General features: G+C 38.7%; 5 protein-coding genes across 14 annotated transcripts; 3 read left to right on the top strand and 2 right to left on the bottom strand.

Annotated features, from left to right (window-relative positions):
* The first annotated feature begins 764 nt into the window (after nt 1-764).
* On the top strand, nt 765-2,738 carry hypk (huntingtin interacting protein K). Its single transcript, XM_043245411.1, has 4 exons — nt 765-958; nt 2,247-2,302; nt 2,387-2,438; nt 2,528-2,738. Exons 1-4 carry the CDS (start codon nt 797-799, stop codon nt 2,621-2,623), a joined length of 366 nt encoding a protein of 121 aa, XP_043101346.1. The 5' UTR covers nt 765-796; the 3' UTR covers nt 2,624-2,738.
* An 83-nt stretch (nt 2,739-2,821) lies between these two features.
* Nucleotides 2,822-6,959, bottom strand: mfap1 (microfibril associated protein 1). The gene is made up of 8 exons (XM_043245410.1): nt 6,754-6,959; nt 5,819-6,035; nt 5,598-5,730; nt 5,324-5,511; nt 4,868-5,137; nt 4,620-4,779; nt 4,455-4,544; nt 2,822-3,267 (listed from the first exon to the last, which is right to left on the bottom strand). The coding sequence occupies exons 1-8, from the start codon at nt 6,833-6,835 to the stop codon at nt 3,088-3,090; spliced, it is 1,320 nt and encodes a 439-aa protein (XP_043101345.1). The 5' UTR covers nt 6,836-6,959; the 3' UTR covers nt 2,822-3,087.
* A 426-nt stretch (nt 6,960-7,385) lies between these two features.
* hddc3 (HD domain containing 3) lies at nt 7,386-8,492 on the bottom strand. Its single transcript, XM_043245017.1, has 4 exons — nt 8,358-8,492; nt 8,213-8,268; nt 7,893-8,133; nt 7,386-7,808 (listed from the first exon to the last, which is right to left on the bottom strand). The coding sequence occupies exons 1-4, from the start codon at nt 8,470-8,472 to the stop codon at nt 7,678-7,680; spliced, it is 543 nt and encodes a 180-aa protein (XP_043100952.1). The 5' UTR covers nt 8,473-8,492; the 3' UTR covers nt 7,386-7,677.
* Nucleotides 8,367-14,447, top strand: vps33b (VPS33B late endosome and lysosome associated). Of its 3 annotated transcripts, none has more exons than XM_043245007.1 (24): nt 8,367-8,497; nt 9,367-9,492; nt 9,569-9,649; nt 9,792-9,853; nt 9,934-9,983; nt 10,072-10,139; nt 10,218-10,263; nt 10,346-10,440; nt 10,896-11,000; nt 11,076-11,166; nt 11,260-11,337; nt 11,461-11,534; nt 11,622-11,708; nt 11,806-11,896; nt 12,319-12,393; nt 12,483-12,547; nt 12,629-12,683; nt 12,777-12,823; nt 12,894-13,026; nt 13,129-13,202; nt 13,288-13,389; nt 13,491-13,566; nt 13,675-13,776; nt 13,872-14,447. In XM_043245007.1, the coding sequence occupies exons 2-24, from the start codon at nt 9,397-9,399 to the stop codon at nt 13,943-13,945; spliced, it is 1,827 nt and encodes a 608-aa protein (XP_043100942.1). In that variant the 5' UTR covers nt 8,367-8,497; nt 9,367-9,396; the 3' UTR covers nt 13,946-14,447. The 3 variants fall into 3 exon arrangements, with proteins under 3 accessions (XP_043100942.1, XP_043100941.1, XP_043100940.1); XM_043245006.1 differs by lacking the exon at nt 8,367-8,497 and adding an exon at nt 8,721-8,830; XM_043245005.1 differs by lacking the exon at nt 8,367-8,497 and adding an exon at nt 8,947-9,099.
* A 125-nt stretch (nt 14,448-14,572) lies between these two features.
* On the top strand, nt 14,573-21,176 carry prc1b (protein regulator of cytokinesis 1b). 8 transcript variants are annotated; one of them, XM_043245013.1, is made up of 15 exons: nt 14,573-15,357; nt 15,710-15,842; nt 15,913-16,035; nt 16,437-16,670; nt 16,768-16,938; nt 17,013-17,162; nt 17,319-17,466; nt 17,564-17,700; nt 17,771-17,866; nt 18,037-18,183; nt 18,349-18,459; nt 18,741-18,848; nt 18,980-19,087; nt 19,954-19,988; nt 20,679-21,176. In XM_043245013.1, exons 1-15 carry the CDS (start codon nt 15,347-15,349, stop codon nt 20,725-20,727), a joined length of 1,761 nt encoding a protein of 586 aa, XP_043100948.1. In that variant the 5' UTR covers nt 14,573-15,346; the 3' UTR covers nt 20,728-21,176. The 8 variants fall into 8 exon arrangements, with proteins under 8 accessions (XP_043100948.1, XP_043100943.1, XP_043100947.1 ...); XM_043245008.1 differs by having other exon boundaries at nt 18,980-19,153; XM_043245012.1 differs by having other exon boundaries at nt 18,977-19,087; nt 20,679-21,175.
* Nucleotides 21,177-21,699: the final 523 nt, after the last annotated feature.

Below are 21,699 nucleotides of genomic sequence, written 5' to 3'. Positions count from 1 at the left end.
TATTCTGGTGAGAAGAGCAGGTGCTGCTCTTCAGGTGTGCTCTGAAAGGGCTTCCTTTTTTGTTAAGCTGATTATAAGTTGAGGAGGTAGAAAACCCATCGTGGAAGAGAAAGGCACATAGTAACAGATTAAGTGTAGTAGTGTTTGTCAGCGGTAAACCTATTAAAGGATAAAAATAGTTACGAGAAAGCTTTTGATTAGAGATAGAGCCTTTCTGAACCCATAAACAACATCTGTTTGCCTAAAATTTGCCTTAATTTGTTGTCTTGATCATAGAGGGCAGAACATCTCATTTCTGACATGCTATTTTGCTATTTATGCCATACTGATTTTATATCTGAATATCAACCGTCAGATTTTTTTTCTGTTAATGTCCAATTAATATATGGACAATTAAATATTCAAGACATATAATAATTGTACCTTTCAGATGGATCTATTTTACCGAAATTCTGCTTTGTCTGTCACTGGTTTAGTCACCTACACTGACAAAAAACCCCAAAAAACTACTTGACACTTTAAAATACGAAAGTAATGAGAATGATATTCAAGGTCACCTTATCCATCTTTTAATATGGAGTAATATTTTAGATTTGGTGGTATAACATCTAAAAATGAGGAAGCATTAGCTTTGTATCTAAAAATGTTATACCTTAAAAGTTTGTGTTGTTTATATGTTTATGTTTATTTGTTTTAGCTTAGTTTCTGAACATGTGACCCATGTGGTGTGTTACGTGAATCTCAGTCCGGGTGTTTTCGTCACTGTTTTGAGTTCCGGCTGCGTGAAGAAGCAAACATGGCGGCCGAGGGAGATGTGGATCTGGACCTGGAGGCTGAGGAGAACTGCACGGGAAAACCAACAGAAAAGCCCCGAAAACATGACAGTGGAGCTGCTGATTTGGAAAGGGTTACCGACTATGCGGAGGAAAAAGAAATATCCAGCTCGAATTTGGAAACGGTGAGTTAGAGTGCGTAACGTTACCAGAAGCGAATGAAGCTAGCCGGGCTAACGCTGAGTAACCATGTGCGGCAGGAACGAGTGGAAGGTATCTTCACGTTAGCGCTAAAATAACTGTGGAGCGTCCCTAAGAAGCACAGTATTAACGCCACGTAATGTTTTAATAGTGTAATGTTTAAGCAGTGGCTGATCCGCCGGCTTGGGTAGTTAGCTAGGATGGTTAAGCGCACAATGTTCATTTACGTCTCCACAAAAAACCCTTATAGGAGAAAATACACTGCTCAAAAAAGTAAAAGGTACACAAAAATAACACATCCTAGATTTGAATGAGTGAAATATTCCTGGTAAATACTTTGTTCTTTACATAGTTGAACGTTCTGACAACAAAATCACACAAAAGTTACCAATGGAAATCAAATTTATTAACCCATGGAGGTCTGAATCTGATCCAGCTTTGATGCGATGTCCTTAAAACAAGTCAGAATGAACTGGATTCAGGTCTGGGGAACGGGTGGGCCGGTCCACAGCATCAATGACACACTCCAGCCACATGGGCTCTTGCATTAGGAGGAACCCAAGACCAACTGCACCGGCATATAGTCTCGAAAGGGGTCTGAGGAACTCATCTCAGTACCTAATGGCAGTCAGGCTAACCCTGGCGAGCACATGGAGGGCTGAGCGACCCTCCAGAGAAATGCCAACCTACACCGTTACTGACCCACCGCCAAACCTTTCATGCTGGAGGATGTTGCAGGCAGCAGAACATTCTCTACGGCATCTCCAGACTCTGTCATGTCTGTCGCGTGTGCTCAGCGTGAACCTGCTTTCGTCTGTGAAGAGCGCGGGGTGTCAGTGGCGATTTGCCAATCTTTGTTTTCTCTGGTAGCACCTCCATGCTCTGGACACTACGCTGACAGACACAGCAAACCTTCTTGCCACAGCTTGCCATCCTGGATGAGCTGCACTACCTGAGCCACTTGTGTGGGTTGTAGACTCCCATCTCATGCTACCCCTAGAGTGAAAGCACCGCCAGCATTCAAAAGTGAGCAAAACATCAGCCAGAAAGCTATTTTATTTGCGCAATACCGTGTGAAATGGTCAGTGTTGCTTCCTAAGGGGGTAGTTTGATTTCACAGAAGTGTGATTGACTTGGACTTACATTGTTTAGGAGTTCCCTTTATTTTTGTGAGCAGTGTATTTGCCCGTGAATGCTATCATTTCAGAGTATGTTTTGCTATGCATGCTGTTACTTGAATTTTTATATCTTAAAAATCGTGTGTCTTTGAAGGCCATGTCCGTGATTGGAGACAGAAGATCCAGAGAACAAAAAGCAAAACAGGAAAGGTAAAAACAAAAAACATTGACATTTGATTACCATCATCAGCTGTACATCTATGGCTAATAAATGATCATCTATCACTCCCACAGAGAAAAAGAACTAGCCAAAGTAACAATAAAGAAGGAAGATGTGGAGCTAATTGTAAGTGTACAAAAGTGTATTTTCATGCTAGACTCATAAATGTTTCTTTTTTTGACATCTCAATGATTATGCTGATTGTTTCCTGACAGATGGGCGAGATGGAGATTTCACGAGCGGTGGCGGAGCGCAGTCTGAGAGAACACATGGGCAATGTGGTGGAGGCGTTGATTGCACTGACCAACTGAGTGGAGCGGACCGTTTTGAGATGTATGGACACATTGGATTGCCTTTTTCCTGCCTGTGATGACCTTTCCTTTTCACACTGTACTTATTCTGTAATAAAAACCTTTTTAAACGGTCTTTACCAGCACAGCTTACCTCTTTACATTTATTAGAAGCTCTGACCCCCTTTTTAATAATGCATTCCAGAAGAACCAATGCGATCAGTGTCATTGTAATTTATTACCAAAAAAAAAAAGTACACTTTTTTTTCCCCCATTATAAACAGTGGAACTAACTTTAGGATTCTGTACACGTAATGAAACGTTGTGTAGATGTATACAACTCAAATGCAATAAAGATTTTGTGTTTGTTATGAGGTTTCTTTAACACTAGCAAAAGACATTCGTAAAAGCAAAGACGATGGAGGGAAAAGAAGTTTAAAAGTGTCCTAGTTTGAGCTGAATTTGCTGTTCTTCCATAAATAAGATCATGTCTTCCTCTTGTGGACTGTTGGCCGATCGAACACGTCTCTCACGCCCCCTGCCTTCTGTTTGAAGAACTTGCTGTTCTGAGCGCTCTCCTGAGCCCAGGCAGAATCGAATGAAGTCGTGTCCTGATCCACCAGATGTGTGTATTTTGTACGTCCAGAACGTCCAAAGTTTTTGACCTAAAGAGCAGATTAAATAATTAGTTGTTAGTGTTAAACTACAGTGTTAAACGCTACACTACTGTAATTATACACCCAAAAGGTAAAAGTAAGTTTGCTCTCAATCATGGCCGTGAATTAAGAACGTTTCCCCCAAAGTATTTAAACATTTGACACCATTTTAATTAATTGCCATTAAAAAGAAAAATTATCCAAATCAACAACCCATATATAGAATCGTGCATCCCTCCTATATTATTCTTTTTAGATGATCTGTTACATGCAGATTTTCTTCATACAAGAGAAAGGATCTGTGGTTAAGATTTATTTGTCTTCATTTTAGTCTCAAATGGCAAAATGTTCCAATATGTGATTGTTTAACGCTTTTAGCTTTGAGAAACAAACCCAACACCTCTAACAAAATAACCAGCTTTATAGCTCTGTGGGGTGAAGACTGACCTCACAGAGCGCAAGACTACTGAATATATTTGCTGCTTTACAAGTCTTGAATGTTTAATAAACACACTTTATTAAATAAAGCCCATCTTTGCCGGTGAAAGGAAACGGCTGAGAAAGAAAAAGTGTAACGGTATATTGGATCCAGGCAGCTCTTGAAGTGCCAGAAGTCTAATATTCTTGCTGTCTGTCATTTATGTTAATAAAACAACAAAAGAGAATTGAATATATCATTTTTAGAACAACAAAGAATATTTCATACATTTGCTTTATACAGCATATGTAGCATTTCTTTTTCCTCTAATGTTGTTTTTTTTGTACTATAGTAGATTTGAAAGGACCTATATTGTGGTATATATTGATACAGTGAAATAAAATGACTCGTATCATGACCCTGGACCTTCAGCAGCAAGTATATTTGTAGCAATAGCCAAAAATATATTGTCAAATACAAATAGCTTTTTTATGCCAAAAATCATCAGGATATTAAGTAAAAGATCATGTTCCATGAAGAAATTTTTTTTATTTTTTTTTACTGTAAATCTCACAATGTAACATTTGGACACTTTTAGATTATTTTTTAGCACCCTCATATTCCAGATATTCAGATAATCGTCTCTCTATCTTAAAACCACACATCAGGACACTTATTTATTCAGCTTCCACATTCGTAAAGCCCACCCCGACAACTCAGCTAGAAAATGGCGTTGATGGCGAAACCAATAAGATGAGTTCAAAGAGATGGCACTGACCTGCATGACTTTAGGTAAGATTGTTTTGTTGAAATGGTCCTCGAGAGTTGGAGCACTGAAGTCTCTCCTGAAGATATCTTGCTCTTCATCCTGCAGAAAAGAAAACTTGTTTGTTACACCCGAATCAGATTGTGATCAGGTAAAGCTCCTCTGCTCGTTACTCACCATGAAGAAAGCTCCTCTGTGATAGTACTTCTGCAGAAACTTGTATTTGCCCTTCGTGGCTTTGTTGGTGACCATTTTTCCATTTGTCCGCAGTTCAGCTCTGCGTTCTTCCTCGGTAAGAGTGCGAAACCTCTCGATATCCGCTTTCTCTTTCTCGATTCTGTAGTTTAAGAAAAAGGCATTTTTACAAAAACGGTTTTGTTTCATGTTAGTTACACTAATCGTAATCCCAAGTGCCAAGTACTCACGCTTCTCTGTCTTCTCGGTCTCTCTTAATACGCTTCAGTTCCCTCACTTTCCAGGCCTCATACTCCTCCTCCTCATTCTCTCCATCAGTGTCCAAAGCATCAAGAGCAGCCAGAGTACGTTTGTTCTCCTCAAACTCCTTCTTGGCCTCCTCCTCCACGATCTTCAGTGTGTAGCGCCGTCTCTCCTCAGCCTGCTTTTTAGCCTCGATTTCCAGCTCTTTCTGTTTCTGCTCCTCAGCTTCTCGTTCTGCAACCGTCACTCTGTCCTTCCTGGGAAGTCAAAAGGATGAGAAATTATTAAAAAAAAACAGATGCAGGTCAGTAGCTACCAACCACTGCTTTGTCAGCCATCGACATCCTTCAAATTAATTTTGTGTTTAGCAAACGAAAAAGAAAAAAATTCACACAGATTTGGAACATCTTGAACTTCGGCTGATCCACGTTTAAGAAACTCACTTGCGGATAAAGACGGGTTTTAACCGAGGCTCAGTTTCATCCTCGCTGTCTGTGTATTCCTCGTACTCGGACTCTGATTCGGAGTCATCCCCAGACTTCCCCTCCTCCTCCACCTCCATGATCTCCATGTCCTCGTTCTTCCTCTCTTGTGCACGTTGACGCATCATTGCTCTCCTCCTCTCGATTTCCTGTACAGAAAACCACTTATCTGTGAACTCGTTTAATACATATACAAGTCTTTGCTTTTCCTGAATGCGTTGTCGAGGGGACCCACTTCATCATCGACTTCCTCCTCCTCTTCATCTTCGCTGCTCTCCTCTCGCTCAGGGTGCCACGTTCCTTCATCAGAGTCCTCGCTGCTTTGAGCAATCAGCTCTGGCTCTGCTATCTGCCTGTGTCTCGCAAGCCTGTGAAAGACGCATATCGCATTTCACATTAGCACCACCCCATCTCTTGTGCAAAAGTAATACATTTGCGAAAATGTACAGCCTTTACCTTTCTTCAACATCTTCGGTCACTCGATTCATGAGACGTCGAAGACGAGGATCAGATTTTTCCTCCTCTTCAATTTCCATCTCTGGTTCAGCCTCTTTGCCCTTCTTAACAAACTGGAAGTCCTCCTCTTCTTCATCCGAGGACTCCATTGGGGCATAGTCTGGACGCTTACCTGACACATATCTCTTCACCTTCACCTTCTCCATAGAAATTTCACCTGTGGTTAAAGAAAAACATTGATAGTTTATTAGCTGTTACTACAAGCAATTATGCGGTGCATTGCTCAAATTAAATTAGGTTTTCCTCAAGCATGTCAGAAGCTTTTTTGTCATTTGATAATGTTTTTACTCCTGAAATGTACCAGGTCTTGAAGTCATGTGCAGTTTTACAGTACAAACAATAACTGCGTGAGAACTAGTTACCGTACAGTTACTACAGTATAAATAAATCCTGGTAAAGAGGGTTTCTTTATATGTTTATTATTCATACTAACCCATTAGAAATAACAACTACAATAATGCAGCACAATGTTATTAAGACTTTTCCGAGTAAAAACCCCTTAAAAGAGAGATGACTGAAATTAAACGTAGTCGTGTGTAAAGTTATGTAATAAATGGCAAAATTCTTGTTACTTGTTTTTTCTTCATGTTAAAAGACTACTAGATTGTGGGTACCTTGTAGATGCGTTAACAAAATAAGCAAACATTTAAAATAAATAAATAAATACCCGTATTAACATGTTACCACCGCTAAAACTGTAGCAGAATCCCGAGACAAAATCAGCATAAAAAATCGTTTAACTAAAGGGAGTTAGTTTTGTTTCAAGATCAAGAATTTCAGGGTTTCATTATGGTATAATAATGCACTCTCTCACGAATCGCGGTATCAACACATGCTAATGGTCAAAGCTAACTGTGTTTCGAAAAAACAAATACCTTTTTCGTTGCGGATCGGCACAGCTCCTGCCGTCGACTGAATCGGCGGCTGCTTGGCATTTAATGCGTTTGGTCCTGACATTTTGGACAGTTCACGCGGGTCCCTTTACGCCAGAAAACAACACAATCGCTGAAAGTATCCGTACAAATCCTGTTTACTGTTCTTCATCCACTAACATGGACGTCCCGGAAACTGCACGCCAAAAGGCAACCGCACCAAAATTCGTCCCCGGAAACACCGTCCTTTTAAGTAGTTCCTATAATTACACTTTTATAATTCAACAAATTATTTTGTCCTGTCCTTCCCTATCGGTGGTAAGTTGTCAGCGGAGTCGTATATTATAAAATCATTGCTATTATTAAAAACAACGTGTTTTCTCAAAGCTTTCTAAAATCGTAATTTCATTTCCCATTCTCGCTCAAATCTCCTTGCAGCAGTTTGATCTCGGGATCATCGTTTTACTTTTAATAGCCGATTTATTCCCCACAGTTACAGCATCAAGACCCGTAATAGCATTACTGTAAGCTAACCTATGGTTACAACACGACATATCTAAGTAATAAAGCATTATTCGTTATATCTTATCATTCATATTAATCCATTGAAGAATATTAATGCACAACAACATTTGTCACATTCAACAAAACTTTAATTTCCCATCAGTGCAAGACTTATACACTTCGTGCCATTAAATAATATTTCATTAAAAAAATAATAATAAAGCGGACGGTAAAAACAAAAATTAAATTGTCATTCACCTCTTTTTATTTATTCATTTTAATTTATTAACTGGAACACAAAAGGAAATGTTGGAAAGAAAGTCCAAAGGGGTTTACAGCATCTACAGGGAGATGAAAGAACTTCCCGTGATGACCAGTTACCAAAGAAAGCACCATCATTTCAAACAACGGCTTATGAAATGATCATAACTCCACTCCTCTCTCCAGAAAGAGCTGCTGCAGTTTCTCCTCGAGCGCTGCACTGGTGCCCCGCAGGCCTTTTACCACCAGAGACGCCCACACGAAGTACTCCCTCACCCTCTCTGCCGTCCAGCCTGCCGACAGAGAAACAAGACAGCGGTCTCACACGAGCAGCTCGGTAACAAGTGAGCCCCGGCGCAGCCGTTTCGACGCCTCACCCGTGGGAGTGCACCGGTTCAAGTCCCGCAGATTATACAGCTTATCGGCTAGCTTCACCAGCTTGGCCTGGTGGCTGCGGTGCGGCGCGTGCTCCACTTGCAGCCGTTTCCTCTCCTCTTTCGGTAAAGACCTGTCGTCCGTCACCTCCTGCACGATTCTGGCCACGGTCGGTCCGAACACAGACTCCAGCTCCTCGAGGGTCGTGTCGGTGTCCTCCACCGTGTCGTGAAGCAATGCAGCCTGCGTCAAAAAAAGAGCACACACTTTTTTTTAGACAGTGCGCAAAGTGAGTAAAAAGTAACGCACGGACATGACTCACTTGTAAAACTTCAAGATCTGTGATTCCGCCCTCGTGACTTAAAATCCTCGCCACCCCTGCGGGACAAGGAAAGCAGTTGTATTTATCTGGGGTCCGCGGGACTATACACGCTTCGTGTTTGTAGTGAAGTGCTCCGGTACAGTACCTATCGGGTGGTTGATGTACGGTGTGGCCTCGGGATCTTTCCGGCGCTGATTTCGATGTTTCTCCGCAGCGAAGTTGACCGCTTCCAGCAGCGCTGCAGTCGACGGGGAGCTCATAGCTGCTTCAGTGCGCCAGATCAGAGTAAGACAATGTCTGGTTATACTCTTGTAAATAGTTCGGACTGATTGCGTTAATATAACTAATATGTTAAACACGTAAATCAACCATACATTAAAACCGTACACACTGTATAGCCTGTACGTTTGTGTCCGTTAGTCAAATTTGTCCGTAGTGAAACAAGCGTGGCGATTCGTGAAAGAATCGAATCGGATCTTTTCAGTGAATCAATTCACGGGTTGAAATGAATATCAGAAACGCCAATGGACACAAAGGTTTACGTGTTGTTATACCTTTTTATGGACAAGCGTATGGAACAATTAAATATGCTTATATTAAACGTGCAAGAAGCGAGGAGTAAGTATGATTGTTGTTGTTGCAAACGACTACCTTTTCGCGATGAATTATGGCGGCAACGAACTGAAGGGGTTGTATTAAATGACAATAAACAGTAATCGAAAAACGTAGTGAATGGAGATATGTCCGTACGTTTTAAAACTTTTGATGTCACATTGGTACCGAAACAACGGTAGAAACAAATGAACCACTGAATTGTTTTGCCGTTCAAAAGAACCGATTTGTGGAAATGAATCTGTCAGACAGACTTCCGGAAAAAGGTGGACGAGGTATGATACGAATTCATAGTTTTTTTGTATACGTGCTGATTAAATTAATTCCCATAACTACAGTTATGTTATTTTTTTGTTGCTAACTTGGGGTGTGTAATTGGACGTTACGATATGTTAATAAACCGTGAAAATTGAAGAGCTGCTGAAGGAAAAGCAGCTTTAATGACACGGGCAAAATTCAGACGGAAGCTGCAGGAATCGAGTGAAACGTGTCGTTCTGCAAATGCAGCCTCCGCACATCTGAGTGTCAGTAATGTTTTCTAGGTGTATAAAACAGCGGTAGGATCTCTCCACATGGCTCACACAGAGAGGAGAGATGCTCCAGGGCTGCCTGATTTCTCCCTGCTCAAAAGACTGGCCAGAGACCAGCTCATCTTCCTGCTGGAACAGGTGACACAGCCAGCCACAGAAAATCACTTTTGCGTTGTGAATTAGTATTGTGAATGTCAACATGTATGTTGTGCAGTTGCCAGGGAAGAAGGATTTATTTATTGATGCGGATTTGATGAGCCCTCTTGACCGAATAGCAAATGTCACAATCTTGAAGGTACGAAATCACGTAATCCACTTTAGGAGAAAGTGTTTCTGTCTTTCTAAATGAGTGACATATTTTACATAATCTTGAAATGTTATTAATATACAGAAATGCATTCCCATCCTAATGACTCTGCACCTGATTTCACCTTTAGCAACATGAAGTAGACAAACTGTACAAAGTTGAGCTCAAGCCAATTGTCAGCAGTTCAGACCAGTAAGTAAAATGGTTTTTATCAATCAACAACTCTTAATACCTCTGTAAAAAGTAGGCTACAGATTCTCTCTTTTTGGCAGGCTGTGCTTCCTGATACGTCCCAGAATACAAACTGTGAAGTGGATTTCAGGTTGACATCGTTTGCTTTTACGTAGTGATTTATAATCTAGGAAGTGTAAGTGTAATTTAATTAGTTTTTGTCTTAACGATATTTACAGATTTGGTTAATTCAGACAAAGTCGCTGGACGATTCAGAAGATATAAGATCATATTTACCCCCCAAAAGGTAATCAGTGGTCTGGAAATTGTTAAAATATGCAGCATTTTTTTATTTTGTGATTTTGATTTCTGGCCTTCTTTACAGTTTTATGCATGTGAGACAGTTTTGGAAGAGCAGGGAGTCTATGGAGGTAGGTTAAGCGTGTTAATGTTTCAATCCTTGGTTCCTGGGACCCCTAAATCTGACAATAACTACCATGTTTTTTTTTTTAGACGTTACAATCGATGAGTGGAATTTCTACATTCTTCCTCTGGATGACGACATCCTGAGTTTAGAGCTGCCTGAATTCTTCAGAGATAACTTCCTGGTAACGCTGATTCGGATGCTAGGGTGCTTTATAGTGATGAAAAATGTTTTTAATTTGGCATGTTTGGTTTTAGTAAGATTTTTAATATGTGTTCCTGTTATCAAGAAGGAATGTCACATAACATCTTCAGAGGTCATTCTAATATTGTGAATTTTGGTGTTTAATATATTATTTTTAATATTGCTGCTTAATATTTTTTTGAAAACTGTGATCATATTTTTCAGTGTGAGTAGAAATTTGAAAAGAACGACATTAATCTGATTTCTCTTAATGTATTTTTACCATAACAAATGACTGACTGTCGATTAATTATTCATTTATTAAAATAATAAATCATTATGATTATTTTTTCTTTAAAATCACACTGAATTGGAGCTAGGTATGACTAGGTATGTGTGTGTGTGTTTTGTTTTAATGTGGATGGATATATAAGTAATTGTTATATGATTCATCAGGAGGGAGACCAGCGCTGGGTGACCACAGCAGGAAGTGCGCTACATCTTTTACAGTCTGTCTATGGTTCCTTCTCAAAGGTGTATGGGATCGGTCGATGTGCCAAGGTGAGGATCTGTGAGGATCTGGTAGATGAGAATGAATGCGGTCTTTCATGTGGCACTGTGTGTCTGTGTGTGTAGATGGTGTATGAATCCTGGAGGGAGCTAATGGAGGAAGGGGAACAGAGAACAAGACAGCCTGAATTTGCAAAAGTATTTCTTATTGACAGAGGTCAGTGATTTAATTTTACTTTTAGACAGTTTTTGGAAAACTCTCTTTTCCGCTGTAATAACAGCTTGCGTAATTTGTGTTTTGATATTTTAGATGTGGACTTCGTTACTCCACTCTGCTCTCAAGTTGTTTATGAGGGACTGGTAGATGATATTTTCAGAATAAAATGTGGTAAGTAAGCCATTTTATATTACAGAATCTTTGTGTCATAACTGTTTAAAGCATGTTTATGTCTATCTGTGTAACAGGTTAATTATGACATGTTTAAGACCGTCATTTAAATATTGTTTCTAGGCAGTGTGGAGTTTGGGCCTGATGTCACTTCCTCTGACAAGAGCATCAAAGTGATGCTTAACTCTCAAGACAAAGTAAGAGCTGCATAGACCTGTTATTACGTTAACAGTGGTTAGTCAGTACTATTTTAAAATGACTCTGCCGCTTCTTTAATTCACCAGGTGTTCGACGAAATAAGGAACGAGCATTTCTCCAATGTGTTTGGCTTTTTAAGTCAGAAGGCCAAGAATCTTCAAACAGCGTACGATGTAAGTTCTTGCTACGGATGGTGTTTCGTAGCGCATTGGGATGCATTTTAGCATATTCTTCGCGCGACAGTAAGACGAATTTGTGAATTGGTGACAGAAACGGCGTGGGATGGACATCCAGCAGATGAAGGCATTTGTTGCAGATGAGCTGAAAGGACTGAAACAGGAACATCGGCTTCTCAGCCTTCGTAAGTAGTGTGTACACTATGGTTTGAAAGGTTGTGGTCTGCATTTATTTAATTAAGAGTGTCAGTGATATGTATATTGTCACAAGAGATTTCAATTCAAAATCAAAACCTGTTCTTTTGTGCTTTCAGTTGATCAAGAATCCTGACAATCATGGTTTTCACTAAAAAAGCATATTTTGATTTCTAAAGGGTCAAGTGACACTGAATACCGGAAGAATAGCTGCTGAAAATTCAGCATTTAAATGATAGAGTTTATAAAACTGAACACAGTTATTTTAAATAGTAACAATATTTTATATTAGCATTTTTTTTACTGTACCCTTTGAATGAATATAGAATCGATGAGTGTAAGAAACGCCTTTGAAATAATAAAAACAGTTTCTTAACAATAAATAAAAGAACGTGCTTTGTTCTTCCACTAGATATTGGTGCAAGCGAATCCATGATGAAGAAGAAAACCAAGCAAGATTTCCAGGAGTTGTTGAAGACTGAACATTGTAAGAAGTCTTGATGAGTATCATGCAAACCTTACGACACTGTAATCTCACCCATTTCTATATTTTCTTCTTTCTTTCCCGTATATTAGCATTACTTGAAGGCTTCGAGATCCGTGAATGTATCGCCTACATTGAAGAACATATCAACAGACAGGTATGAAAAAACAAACACTGCTACCTCCTGTACGACACTGGTATGATCGTACTAGAAATATAATAATGCTTTGTCCATCAGGTGTCAATGATTGACAGTCTTAGACTCCTTTGCCTGTTGTCCATCACAGAAAATGGCAAGTCTAATTTGTTCCTATTATATAGATTCCACGTCTTAAGCTGTTTATTTTAAGAACATCTGTTCAATAATGCGTTTAATTCTTCCGCAGGTCTTTTGTCCAAAGATTATAAATCTCTTAAAGCTCAGTACCTTCAGGTATGTTATGATCTGAAAGTTTTTGCGATGATGTCCTTCTCTGTGATTCCACGTGTTGCCTCTTTTTCAGAGTTATGGTATAGATCACCTGCTGACATTTGCAAACCTGAGGCAGCTGGGTTTGCTGGAAGAACAGCAAGCTGGAGAAACACTGACAGTCATGGAGAGTAAAGTGGGGAAACTTGTCACTGACAAGACTGTAGGTGAGAAAGTGCAATCTCTCTTCCTCTATCACTCTCGTTTTTAAAACGTTGACTACAATGCACGCATACATGCACTGGGGAGCTTCTTATGTTTCCGTTCAGGGAAGCTGACAGATGCCTTTTCCTCACTGGCAAAGAAGAGCAATTTTCGAGCTCTGAGTAAAAGACTAGCTCTGGTGTGCTACCATCTTTTTTTTCTTTAAAGAAACATAAATACTGTAAAAATGATGGTATTTACTTTATGATCATCTACACATGCAGGTGCCGAAGTCTGGTGAGGAATATGATCTTCGTGTTCCTCGAGACATGGCTTATGTTTTTAGCGGCGCTTATATTCCTCTGAGCTGCAAACTGATCGAACAGGTCAGCTTTCATGGAAGGGTTTGGCTGCTCAGCCTTTATTTTGTCTCGTTCTTGCTAAACAACATTTGAAAGTGTTTGCTTGTGGCCTGTGCCGTCCTCAGGTGTTGGAGAGAGATGGTTGGACAGGTCTGGAGGAGGTCACACGCATGCTCAACGGACAGGATTTTGCTGTAACAGGTTTGAACAAAGAATATGTTCGTATGAAGCTGTTTGTAAGCCGAGGGAAGTGGTTTTTTTTGCCATCAAGCCTACATTTCCCCCTCTTTTGTCCTGTTTTTGTTTCAGGGGGCAACAAAACTGATTCTCAAAGGATTGTTCTGGTGATGTTTCTTGGTGGCTGCACTTACTCTGAGATCTCCGCTCTCCGGTTCCTTGGCAAGGAAAGAGGTAAAATATGCTAGAATGTATTTTGTGTTTTTATAGATGATTATTACGTAAAACCATTTGAATATATGGTTTATATCCAATTGTCCATTTGAAAGGTTGCAGATTCATAGTGGTCACTACAGCTATCACAAACAGCGCACGGCTTCTGGAAGCATTACTGGATAACTGAGAAAACATCCCACAGGAGGACACTTTATGATCATTTCCAGGAGAGTCTGTATCATCTGTATCATCCAAAAACAAATGTGCCGTTAGAGGGGATGGAAAATGTGACAAGTTTGGCCAAAAAGGAAAAAATCTGCCATCTTTTACCCACTCTGATGTGTTTCAAAGCTGCATGACTTTCTTTCTTTTGAGGAATGTTAGGTGACCGTTGACCACTATTGCACGGGGAGATGAAACACTGAAATGTTTCTCAAAATATTACATTTTTTCAAAGAAGAAAGGAAGTCGATCACGTCTGGAAGGACATGAGGGTGAGTAAATTAGGACAGGATTGTAATTTTTAGGTGAGCCGTCTTTAATTGTGTGAACAGGTGTCGTCCGAAATTGTGAATTAAGAAATTGGATTCGAAGCTGCACTTTATAAAAATATTTTACACAGTTTGTTCAAAGTTTTTCATGCATGTAATTGATTTAAATGACTAATCAATAAAAGACTCACTGGTAGATATGTCTTTTAACTCAACTGAGTGAAATGGCCCACTGGTTTAGCTATGTGAATATGCAAACGTTGATTTTTTTAAATATACAATACTGCATACAATACCCACACAAATATCTGACCCTGTGCCACAAAAGTCTTATGCAGCACGGGTATATTTGTAGCAACAGTCTACAATACATTGCATGGGTCAAAATTCTACCTAATTAATTAGTTAATACTTCATTATAAATTATATCTTTCTTTTATGCCCCCAAAAATTTGGATATTAAGTAAAGTTCATGTTGTGTGAATATATTTTGTGATGTTCCCATCATAATTATAACAAAACTTAATTTTTGATTAGTAATATCTATTGCTAAGAGCTTACCATTAAAAATGGCACAAATGTCTGTATGGAAAAAGTGTATAGAAAAATATGCAAATAATATAGACCAGTGATTACACATGAGCATGCTGATCAGTGTCTTCAGGATCATTAAAAAAAATCACAGGTCGGTGAGTTTTATCAACTCCAGGGTAAGATTTGAGGAACCCTGATACAGACATTCAACATATTACATAAACGGAGACTCGAGATATTAATAAATAAATGGTAAAACAGACCGTTACCATATCTGCACAATTATGCATTTGTTGCTGTACATTATTAATGAAAAAACACAGGAGCGGTCGTTTAAAACTGTTTCTGAGGTCATGCTGGAAACCATCCGTCAGTTTGACACGTCCTCGCGCATGCGCAGAAACCCCTCCGCCGGCCAATCAGAGGAAGGGCGCTGTTTTGACTCATATTTTGAATCAGTCGGAAACGGTTACGCGCACTGTCGGAGTGCGAAGACCGTGCGGTGAAATATATTACTTCATAAAATACAACAAAACAGCGAGGAGCCTTGTCTGAGGGCGAGGATGAGGAAGAGGTGAGTATCTTTGCTGATATGTTGTAATTTTGGGACTGGGTTCGTTTACGGAGATACAGAAAAGAATGTGTGTCATTTGATCAAAATGTAACGTTATTTTGAGCTGTAGCTTGTTTTGGAAATTATAAAATTAGTTACGTTAATGCACCAACGCGATCATTACATGTCCGATATTGGTGAAGTTATTGATTCGTAAAATTGACAGATAGCAAGTGTTTTCTGCTCATTTGACTCCAGCCTGTATGGATGGATGGGTGGGTTATATGTCAGCAGACATTTATGTAACGTAGCGCTTTGCTCAGCTGTGCATTCAACAGATGTGTGTTCTCTTCCTTTATCTTAATGATTTTAGTGAGGTGATTGCTGCAGAATCGGTGGCATGCTTGAATAAAGCTCTCGGCCATCTAAAGGACATCTGGGAGGAAATTGGCATCCCTGAGGAACAGCGATTAGAAAGGACAAATGTGGTGAAGAATCATGTCAAAGTGAGTGTACTTCTAATGAATGCAAAGAAAGAGAGTTTTCAGTGATAAACTTACAAAACATGTACTTTAGAGTCTTCTGGACATGATGATTGCCGAGGAAGAGAGTCTGCGGAAACGTCTGATGACCAGTATTGAGACATGTCAGAATGAGATGAGTAAGTTGTGCTCGGAGCTGCAGCTTCTTCCGTTTCAGGTAAGCATTTACTCTACGTTTAGGTGACTTCTAAACGTTAAAGCACCACAACTGTTTTCATCATTGACAATAACAGAAATGTTTCCTAAGCACCAATCAGCATATAAGAATAATTTCTAAAGAGTCATGTGACCCTGACGACTGGACTAAGATCCAGCTTTGTCATCACAGGAATATATCAAAATTCAGATAGGAAAAAATATATTATTTCACAATATAACTGTTTTTACTGTAGCGTATTATTGATCCAAACTTGAAAATGGCTTCGTATCTAATGCACTAATAGCCACATGACCAATTTTTATGACCAACTCTGTTTCCTAATCGTTTTAGGATGACAGAAGTGGATTTATTGCATTTATTGACCAATTTTTTAAAACTCTGTTTCCTAATCGTCTTAGGAGGAGAGAAGTAACACTATGCTACAGCAGGAAAAAGACCTTCGGACACGTCTCGAAGTGATGTTGAAGGAGAAAAACCAGAGAATGCAAGCGCTCAAAGCTTTAACCGAGAAGGATCAGGATCTCTGTGACCTCCTCTGCTTCCAGCCGTTTTCTATCTCTGCTGATTCTGTTCCGTCTCTGGAACAGCTGGAGAAATTCCATCAACACATCTCCTCTCTCACCACTGAGAAAGTACGATAATACATCTTTAATGTAAATAATACACTCTTGTTGTCTTTTATTGAAGCATTCTATTCAGTTTGATAGTGTTTTATATATATATTTAAAGGAACGAAGACACAAGGAGTTTGTCACATTGAAGAAGCAAATAATACTTTGCATGGACGATCTGGATCAGTTGCCTGAGACTAGTTTTGAAAAGGATATCGTATGTGAAGATGAAGAGAGTTTTTGCTTGTCTAAAGAAAACATTGATTCACTCAAAGTCCTCCTTCACCAGGTACAACAAAAGCTGAATCTGACATACTATAAACATTATTAAGCAGTTCTATAATACGGTATTTATCATTTCAGTTGGAGAGCAGAAAGGCAGAGAATGAACGTGTCTGTGGCTCTTATCGGGAGAAGATACATGAACTATGGGAAAGGTTGCAGATTCCACAGGAAGAGCGTGATGCAATTTTTGAACACATGACCCTGTCAAAGAAAAGAAATATGGAAGCTGTTAGTAATCTTTTGACAATTTGCTTCTAGGAAAAATATTTGAAACCTGTTTTTCTTCAGTTACATCTTTTGTACAACGTTGCATGAAATCAAGGCTTCCGAATGTCCAATCATTTGTATAGAACACAAATCAAATATTGTTTTATGTACTGTCAGTTAGAAGCTGAGGTGAAACGTCTTGAGGAACTGAAGCTGAAAAATATAGAGAACGTTACTGAGGCCATTCGGAACGAGATTGCGGTCTTCTGGGATAAGTGCTTTTATAGCACTGACCAAAGGGAAGCTTTTGTGCCTTATTATAATAGTGAGTTGCCATTTTGTCTGAATTAACCCAGTTGACTGTCATCTGTAATGAAATAAAAGTTTAAAGTAGGTTTTTTTGCTTTTTGTTTTCCTCTCAGATGATTTCAGTGAGGAACTCCTGAGCTTGCATGATGCAGAAATAGTGTGTCTTAAACAGTATTATGAGGACCATAAAGATCTTTTTGAAGGCGTTCACAAATGGGAGGACAGCTGGAGACTTTTCTTAGAGCTTGAAGTAAGTTGAACTGACTAAAAACAAACGTCATGTTTCTGCGTCACCTAACACTCTCATTGTTGTGTGGTAGGAAAAGGCCAAAGATCCGACCAGATTCACCAATAGAGGAGGAAACCTACTAAAGGAGGAGAAACAACGGGCTGATCTGGTCAAAGGTCTCCCCAAGGTAATTATGACACACGTATTGAGAGATACACATGTGTACGATACCATGCAAACTCCATCAAATAACTGCAGTCTTGGTGGCTTTTATAAACTTTGCCAACCTCTAACTTTTGAACCCTAGGTATATGATGTATAATGCTAGCCATTAGTAACTGGCTTTCTCTAATTTAGCTTGAGAAGAAGCTGAAGGCTGAGATTGAACAGTGGGAACACGAACAGGACAGAGAATTCCAGGTGAATGGTCAAAAGTTCATGCAGTTTGTTACTGATCAATGGGAGACGTACCGGCTAGAGAAAGAGCGGGAAAAACAGGAGCGGGTATGTATTTCACTTTAACGGGCATGCAAATATTCCTGATATATTTCTGATTTTATACATTTACCCCAAACTTGCCGCGTAGTTTGTATTTATAAATGATGCATTACTAGAGAATGACCAGATGTAATATTGCTAGATTTTAATAATACGATAACTGCTGTATAGCAACTAAAGAAGAACAAACAGACAGAGGAAGACATGGTCTATGGCACTGTGATCCGGACACCGACTAAACGAAGATTTCTGGGCAGCACAACACCTTGTAAAGCTCGAAAGGCAAGTACAATAGGATTTTACCTCCTGATGAAGACGGCATAATTAAAGTCAACGTGAAACCTTGTTCACAGCCCATTTTACATGTGACATGTCATATTTCTGATTGAAAAACAGTATTGCAATATAAAACATGCAATGCATGACTTGATCTTATCGATTGGTTTGTGAAAAGTGGGTGTTCATATTGGTTTTATTCTCATTGCGCGCCTTGATGCTCACATTTTTTATATTTCAAATGAATGCATGGCTGTTTCAGTATTAACTCTTTGGCTTTTCCTCAGCTAAACGCTACCTCCAGCACTGGCACTTCTAACAGCACTATCCGTTCTGTCTTTGGTGGTACTGTCTGTCATTCTCCTATATCACGTCCCCCGATTTCAGCAAGCAAGGTCAGTGCACGGCCATAACAACACCATTGTTCTCAAGCTTTTAATTAACTAATTTGCCCAATCCTTTACTGATTAACTAAGTTAATGTGTTACTACTTGCCTTACGCTTCTTTTGTTTTTTTTCAAAGCAGGGTAATGTGAAGACTCCAGGCCATGGCAAACCTCCTCATCAAGGTTTGCTAGAACGCAATAAGGAGAATATCTGTCATCAAACTGGCAGCGTGGCTGGCATGACGAAGGTACCAGCTAGTCCACAGCGTAACTTCAGCATTAACTCTGTCGCAAGCACCTATTCAGAATTTCAGGTAAACTCTTCGGCTTCTCCATCAGTAACTCGCAGTCAGGTCAAAGAGAGCAGGAGCTTGAACTGAACTGTGTTTTAAAGGAATAGCCTGAACAATTTGCTGAAAATGTAAAAGATGACTTTGTTCCTTTTCAGAACAGATTTTGGGTAAAAGTTTAATACATCTCTTGCTCACCAATGGATTCTCTGCAGTTAATGGGCGCCTTCAGTCCAAACTGGTGATTAAAAACACCACAATAATCCACACAACAGTCCATCAATTCATTTCTTGAAGGAAAAAAAAAAAATCTATCAAGATGTTTAAATTCCTTTATCCATAATATTGCTTTCTCCAGTTAAAAAGTCATCTTGTCTGAATCAGGAGAGAAATGTGCACTATTTACAAGAGTGAACAATCTGATATCTGCGGTTTCTGATATAAGAGGACAATGGGTGATGGACTTGGGGAAGCATTATTATGGATTATGTTTTTGTATTTTGGCTAGACACAACAGTTTAAAGTTAAACTGTTAAATGATGGATTTTTTTTTTTTTATCACAAGCATGCAGCTTTTCACTTTACAAGATGTTAATTGAGGACCGTAGTGGTGCAGATTACTTGTGGATTATTGCCATGTTTTACTTTCATTCTGACCGCACACATTCACCATTGGTGAGCAAGTACATAATATTCAATAAAGTAAATGAATTATCAGCAAATTTATTGGAGTGAACTATAAAGGCATGAAGTATGTAAATGCCTATTTAAAAATAAATATGATGCTGGCATAATCTTATGCTAATAAAAACTTTTTTCTAAAGGAATTGGCCAAGCCTGTGAATCCATGTAATTTAAGGTCTGTTAGAATTTATTTATTTATTTTTTAAATATTCTAAATTTAGTCTATTTAACTGTATGGTTAACCACAGTTCTTAAACACGCTTTGACTTGCTAACATGGTGTTGTTTCCAGTACTGTTTAATAAAGCAACGCTTTTATATATTTAACTAAAGTGAAGTATGTAGGAACAATATGTAGTCAGATGGTAATTATTGATAAACAACCCGCTTATGGGTTGATCAAGACTGACAGGGTCCTGTATTACCCTAAAGGGGTTTATTTTTGAGTAATGATTGACTGACTGTATTTTAAAAGGATACTGTACTTAGCAAATTACATCTAATATAGTGGCATTCTTTTAATTAAGAGTCAAGGAGGACATGTTTCATATGATATTTTATACAAACAAAGTTTTCATGGACCTCTGAAGGCACTTGCGATGCATGTATAATATCTATTTAGTCTCTCTTTTATACATCCTCTTGGCCTCTCTTTGACCTGGACTGTTTTTCTTGCTAATCCACACTTTTAACCAAGACTATCTCTATTTATTTACAATTCAGATAATGCCTGACTGTCGTTCTGTCCTTATTGTTTTAGGATGTAAATATATACAGTATAATATGTTATGAATAACCTCATATCAGATTTCAGAGACATGTTTTCATGTCAAAATGTCCCTTAATCTGTCGTTTTCTTGTCACAGAGAGACCTCTCCAAGTCGTCTAAATCAAAACACGTACCTGAAATCCTGAACTCAACCATCATTCAGCTTTAACTCTACTGCATGCGAACACTTTGTGCTATTAGGATTGGGTCCATTAGATGATGGCTTATGGGTTCTTGTTCTTTATAGCTTTAGCTATGCATTTTATATATAAATGAAGGTGTATTTAAATGTCTCTTCGTGGGATTCTACTTGTACGTTCACTTTAACACTAGCACAAACACTGCTTTATATGTACTTGTAACAAATAAATGTGCATTTTAATGTTACAACTACTCAGCTCTTCCTAACAAATTAAAACGTCTAGTTCTAGTACTTTAAAAAAAAAAAAAAAAAAAAAAAAAAAAAAAAGTACTGGTACTAGTTAAAATAAATAAATGTTTTTCATTATTGGCAACATGGTTAAAATCACAATGTACTTTTAAAGTTGCTTCTGAATGTATTGCACAATGTAAAAATAAAAACTTTATTGCATTTTATTATATTGTACAGTTCACTTTTGAACATTCTATGGGTCCTCTCATTATTTTAGTGAAACTATTTCCACTCTTTCTAATTTGAGATCACTTAAAATGGATCAAAATAATTGGTGAATTATATAATGAATATTAATAACGGAGTCCCTATAAATGAAGGCTTTAATCTTACTATGGTTTCTGTATGCTACATGTCCTTGTTTTTGAACAGAAAACTGATCAGATGGAAAAATCATGGTTACTACCCCAAAAAAAAAGATTAAAGATGTTAAGTTTGAGTTATTAAACTACATCTAGATCTTAAGTAACCCTGCTTAAAAAAACAAATAAAACACTACAGAAATTGTAATGGTTTTCACTACAAATACTTACACATTATCAGGTTTTATCTGTTAAAAAATGTGTTTTTGTAGTGTGTTTATAGGGACATTCATTCCTTTGGATTCAGCGGCCTGAGCAAGCAATAGGATGGCGACCAAATACCAGAAGAAACCCACAGGATCCATCACATCTTCCATTAAAAC

The sequence above is a fragment of the Puntigrus tetrazona genome, chromosome 7 (assembly GCF_018831695.1).
Source record: "Puntigrus tetrazona isolate hp1 chromosome 7, ASM1883169v1, whole genome shotgun sequence".
In the NCBI taxonomy this organism is placed as follows: domain Eukaryota; kingdom Metazoa; phylum Chordata; class Actinopteri; order Cypriniformes; family Cyprinidae; genus Puntigrus; species Puntigrus tetrazona.
Note: the sequence above shows the minus strand (reverse complement) of the source record. Positions and strands in the feature narration are given on the sequence as shown.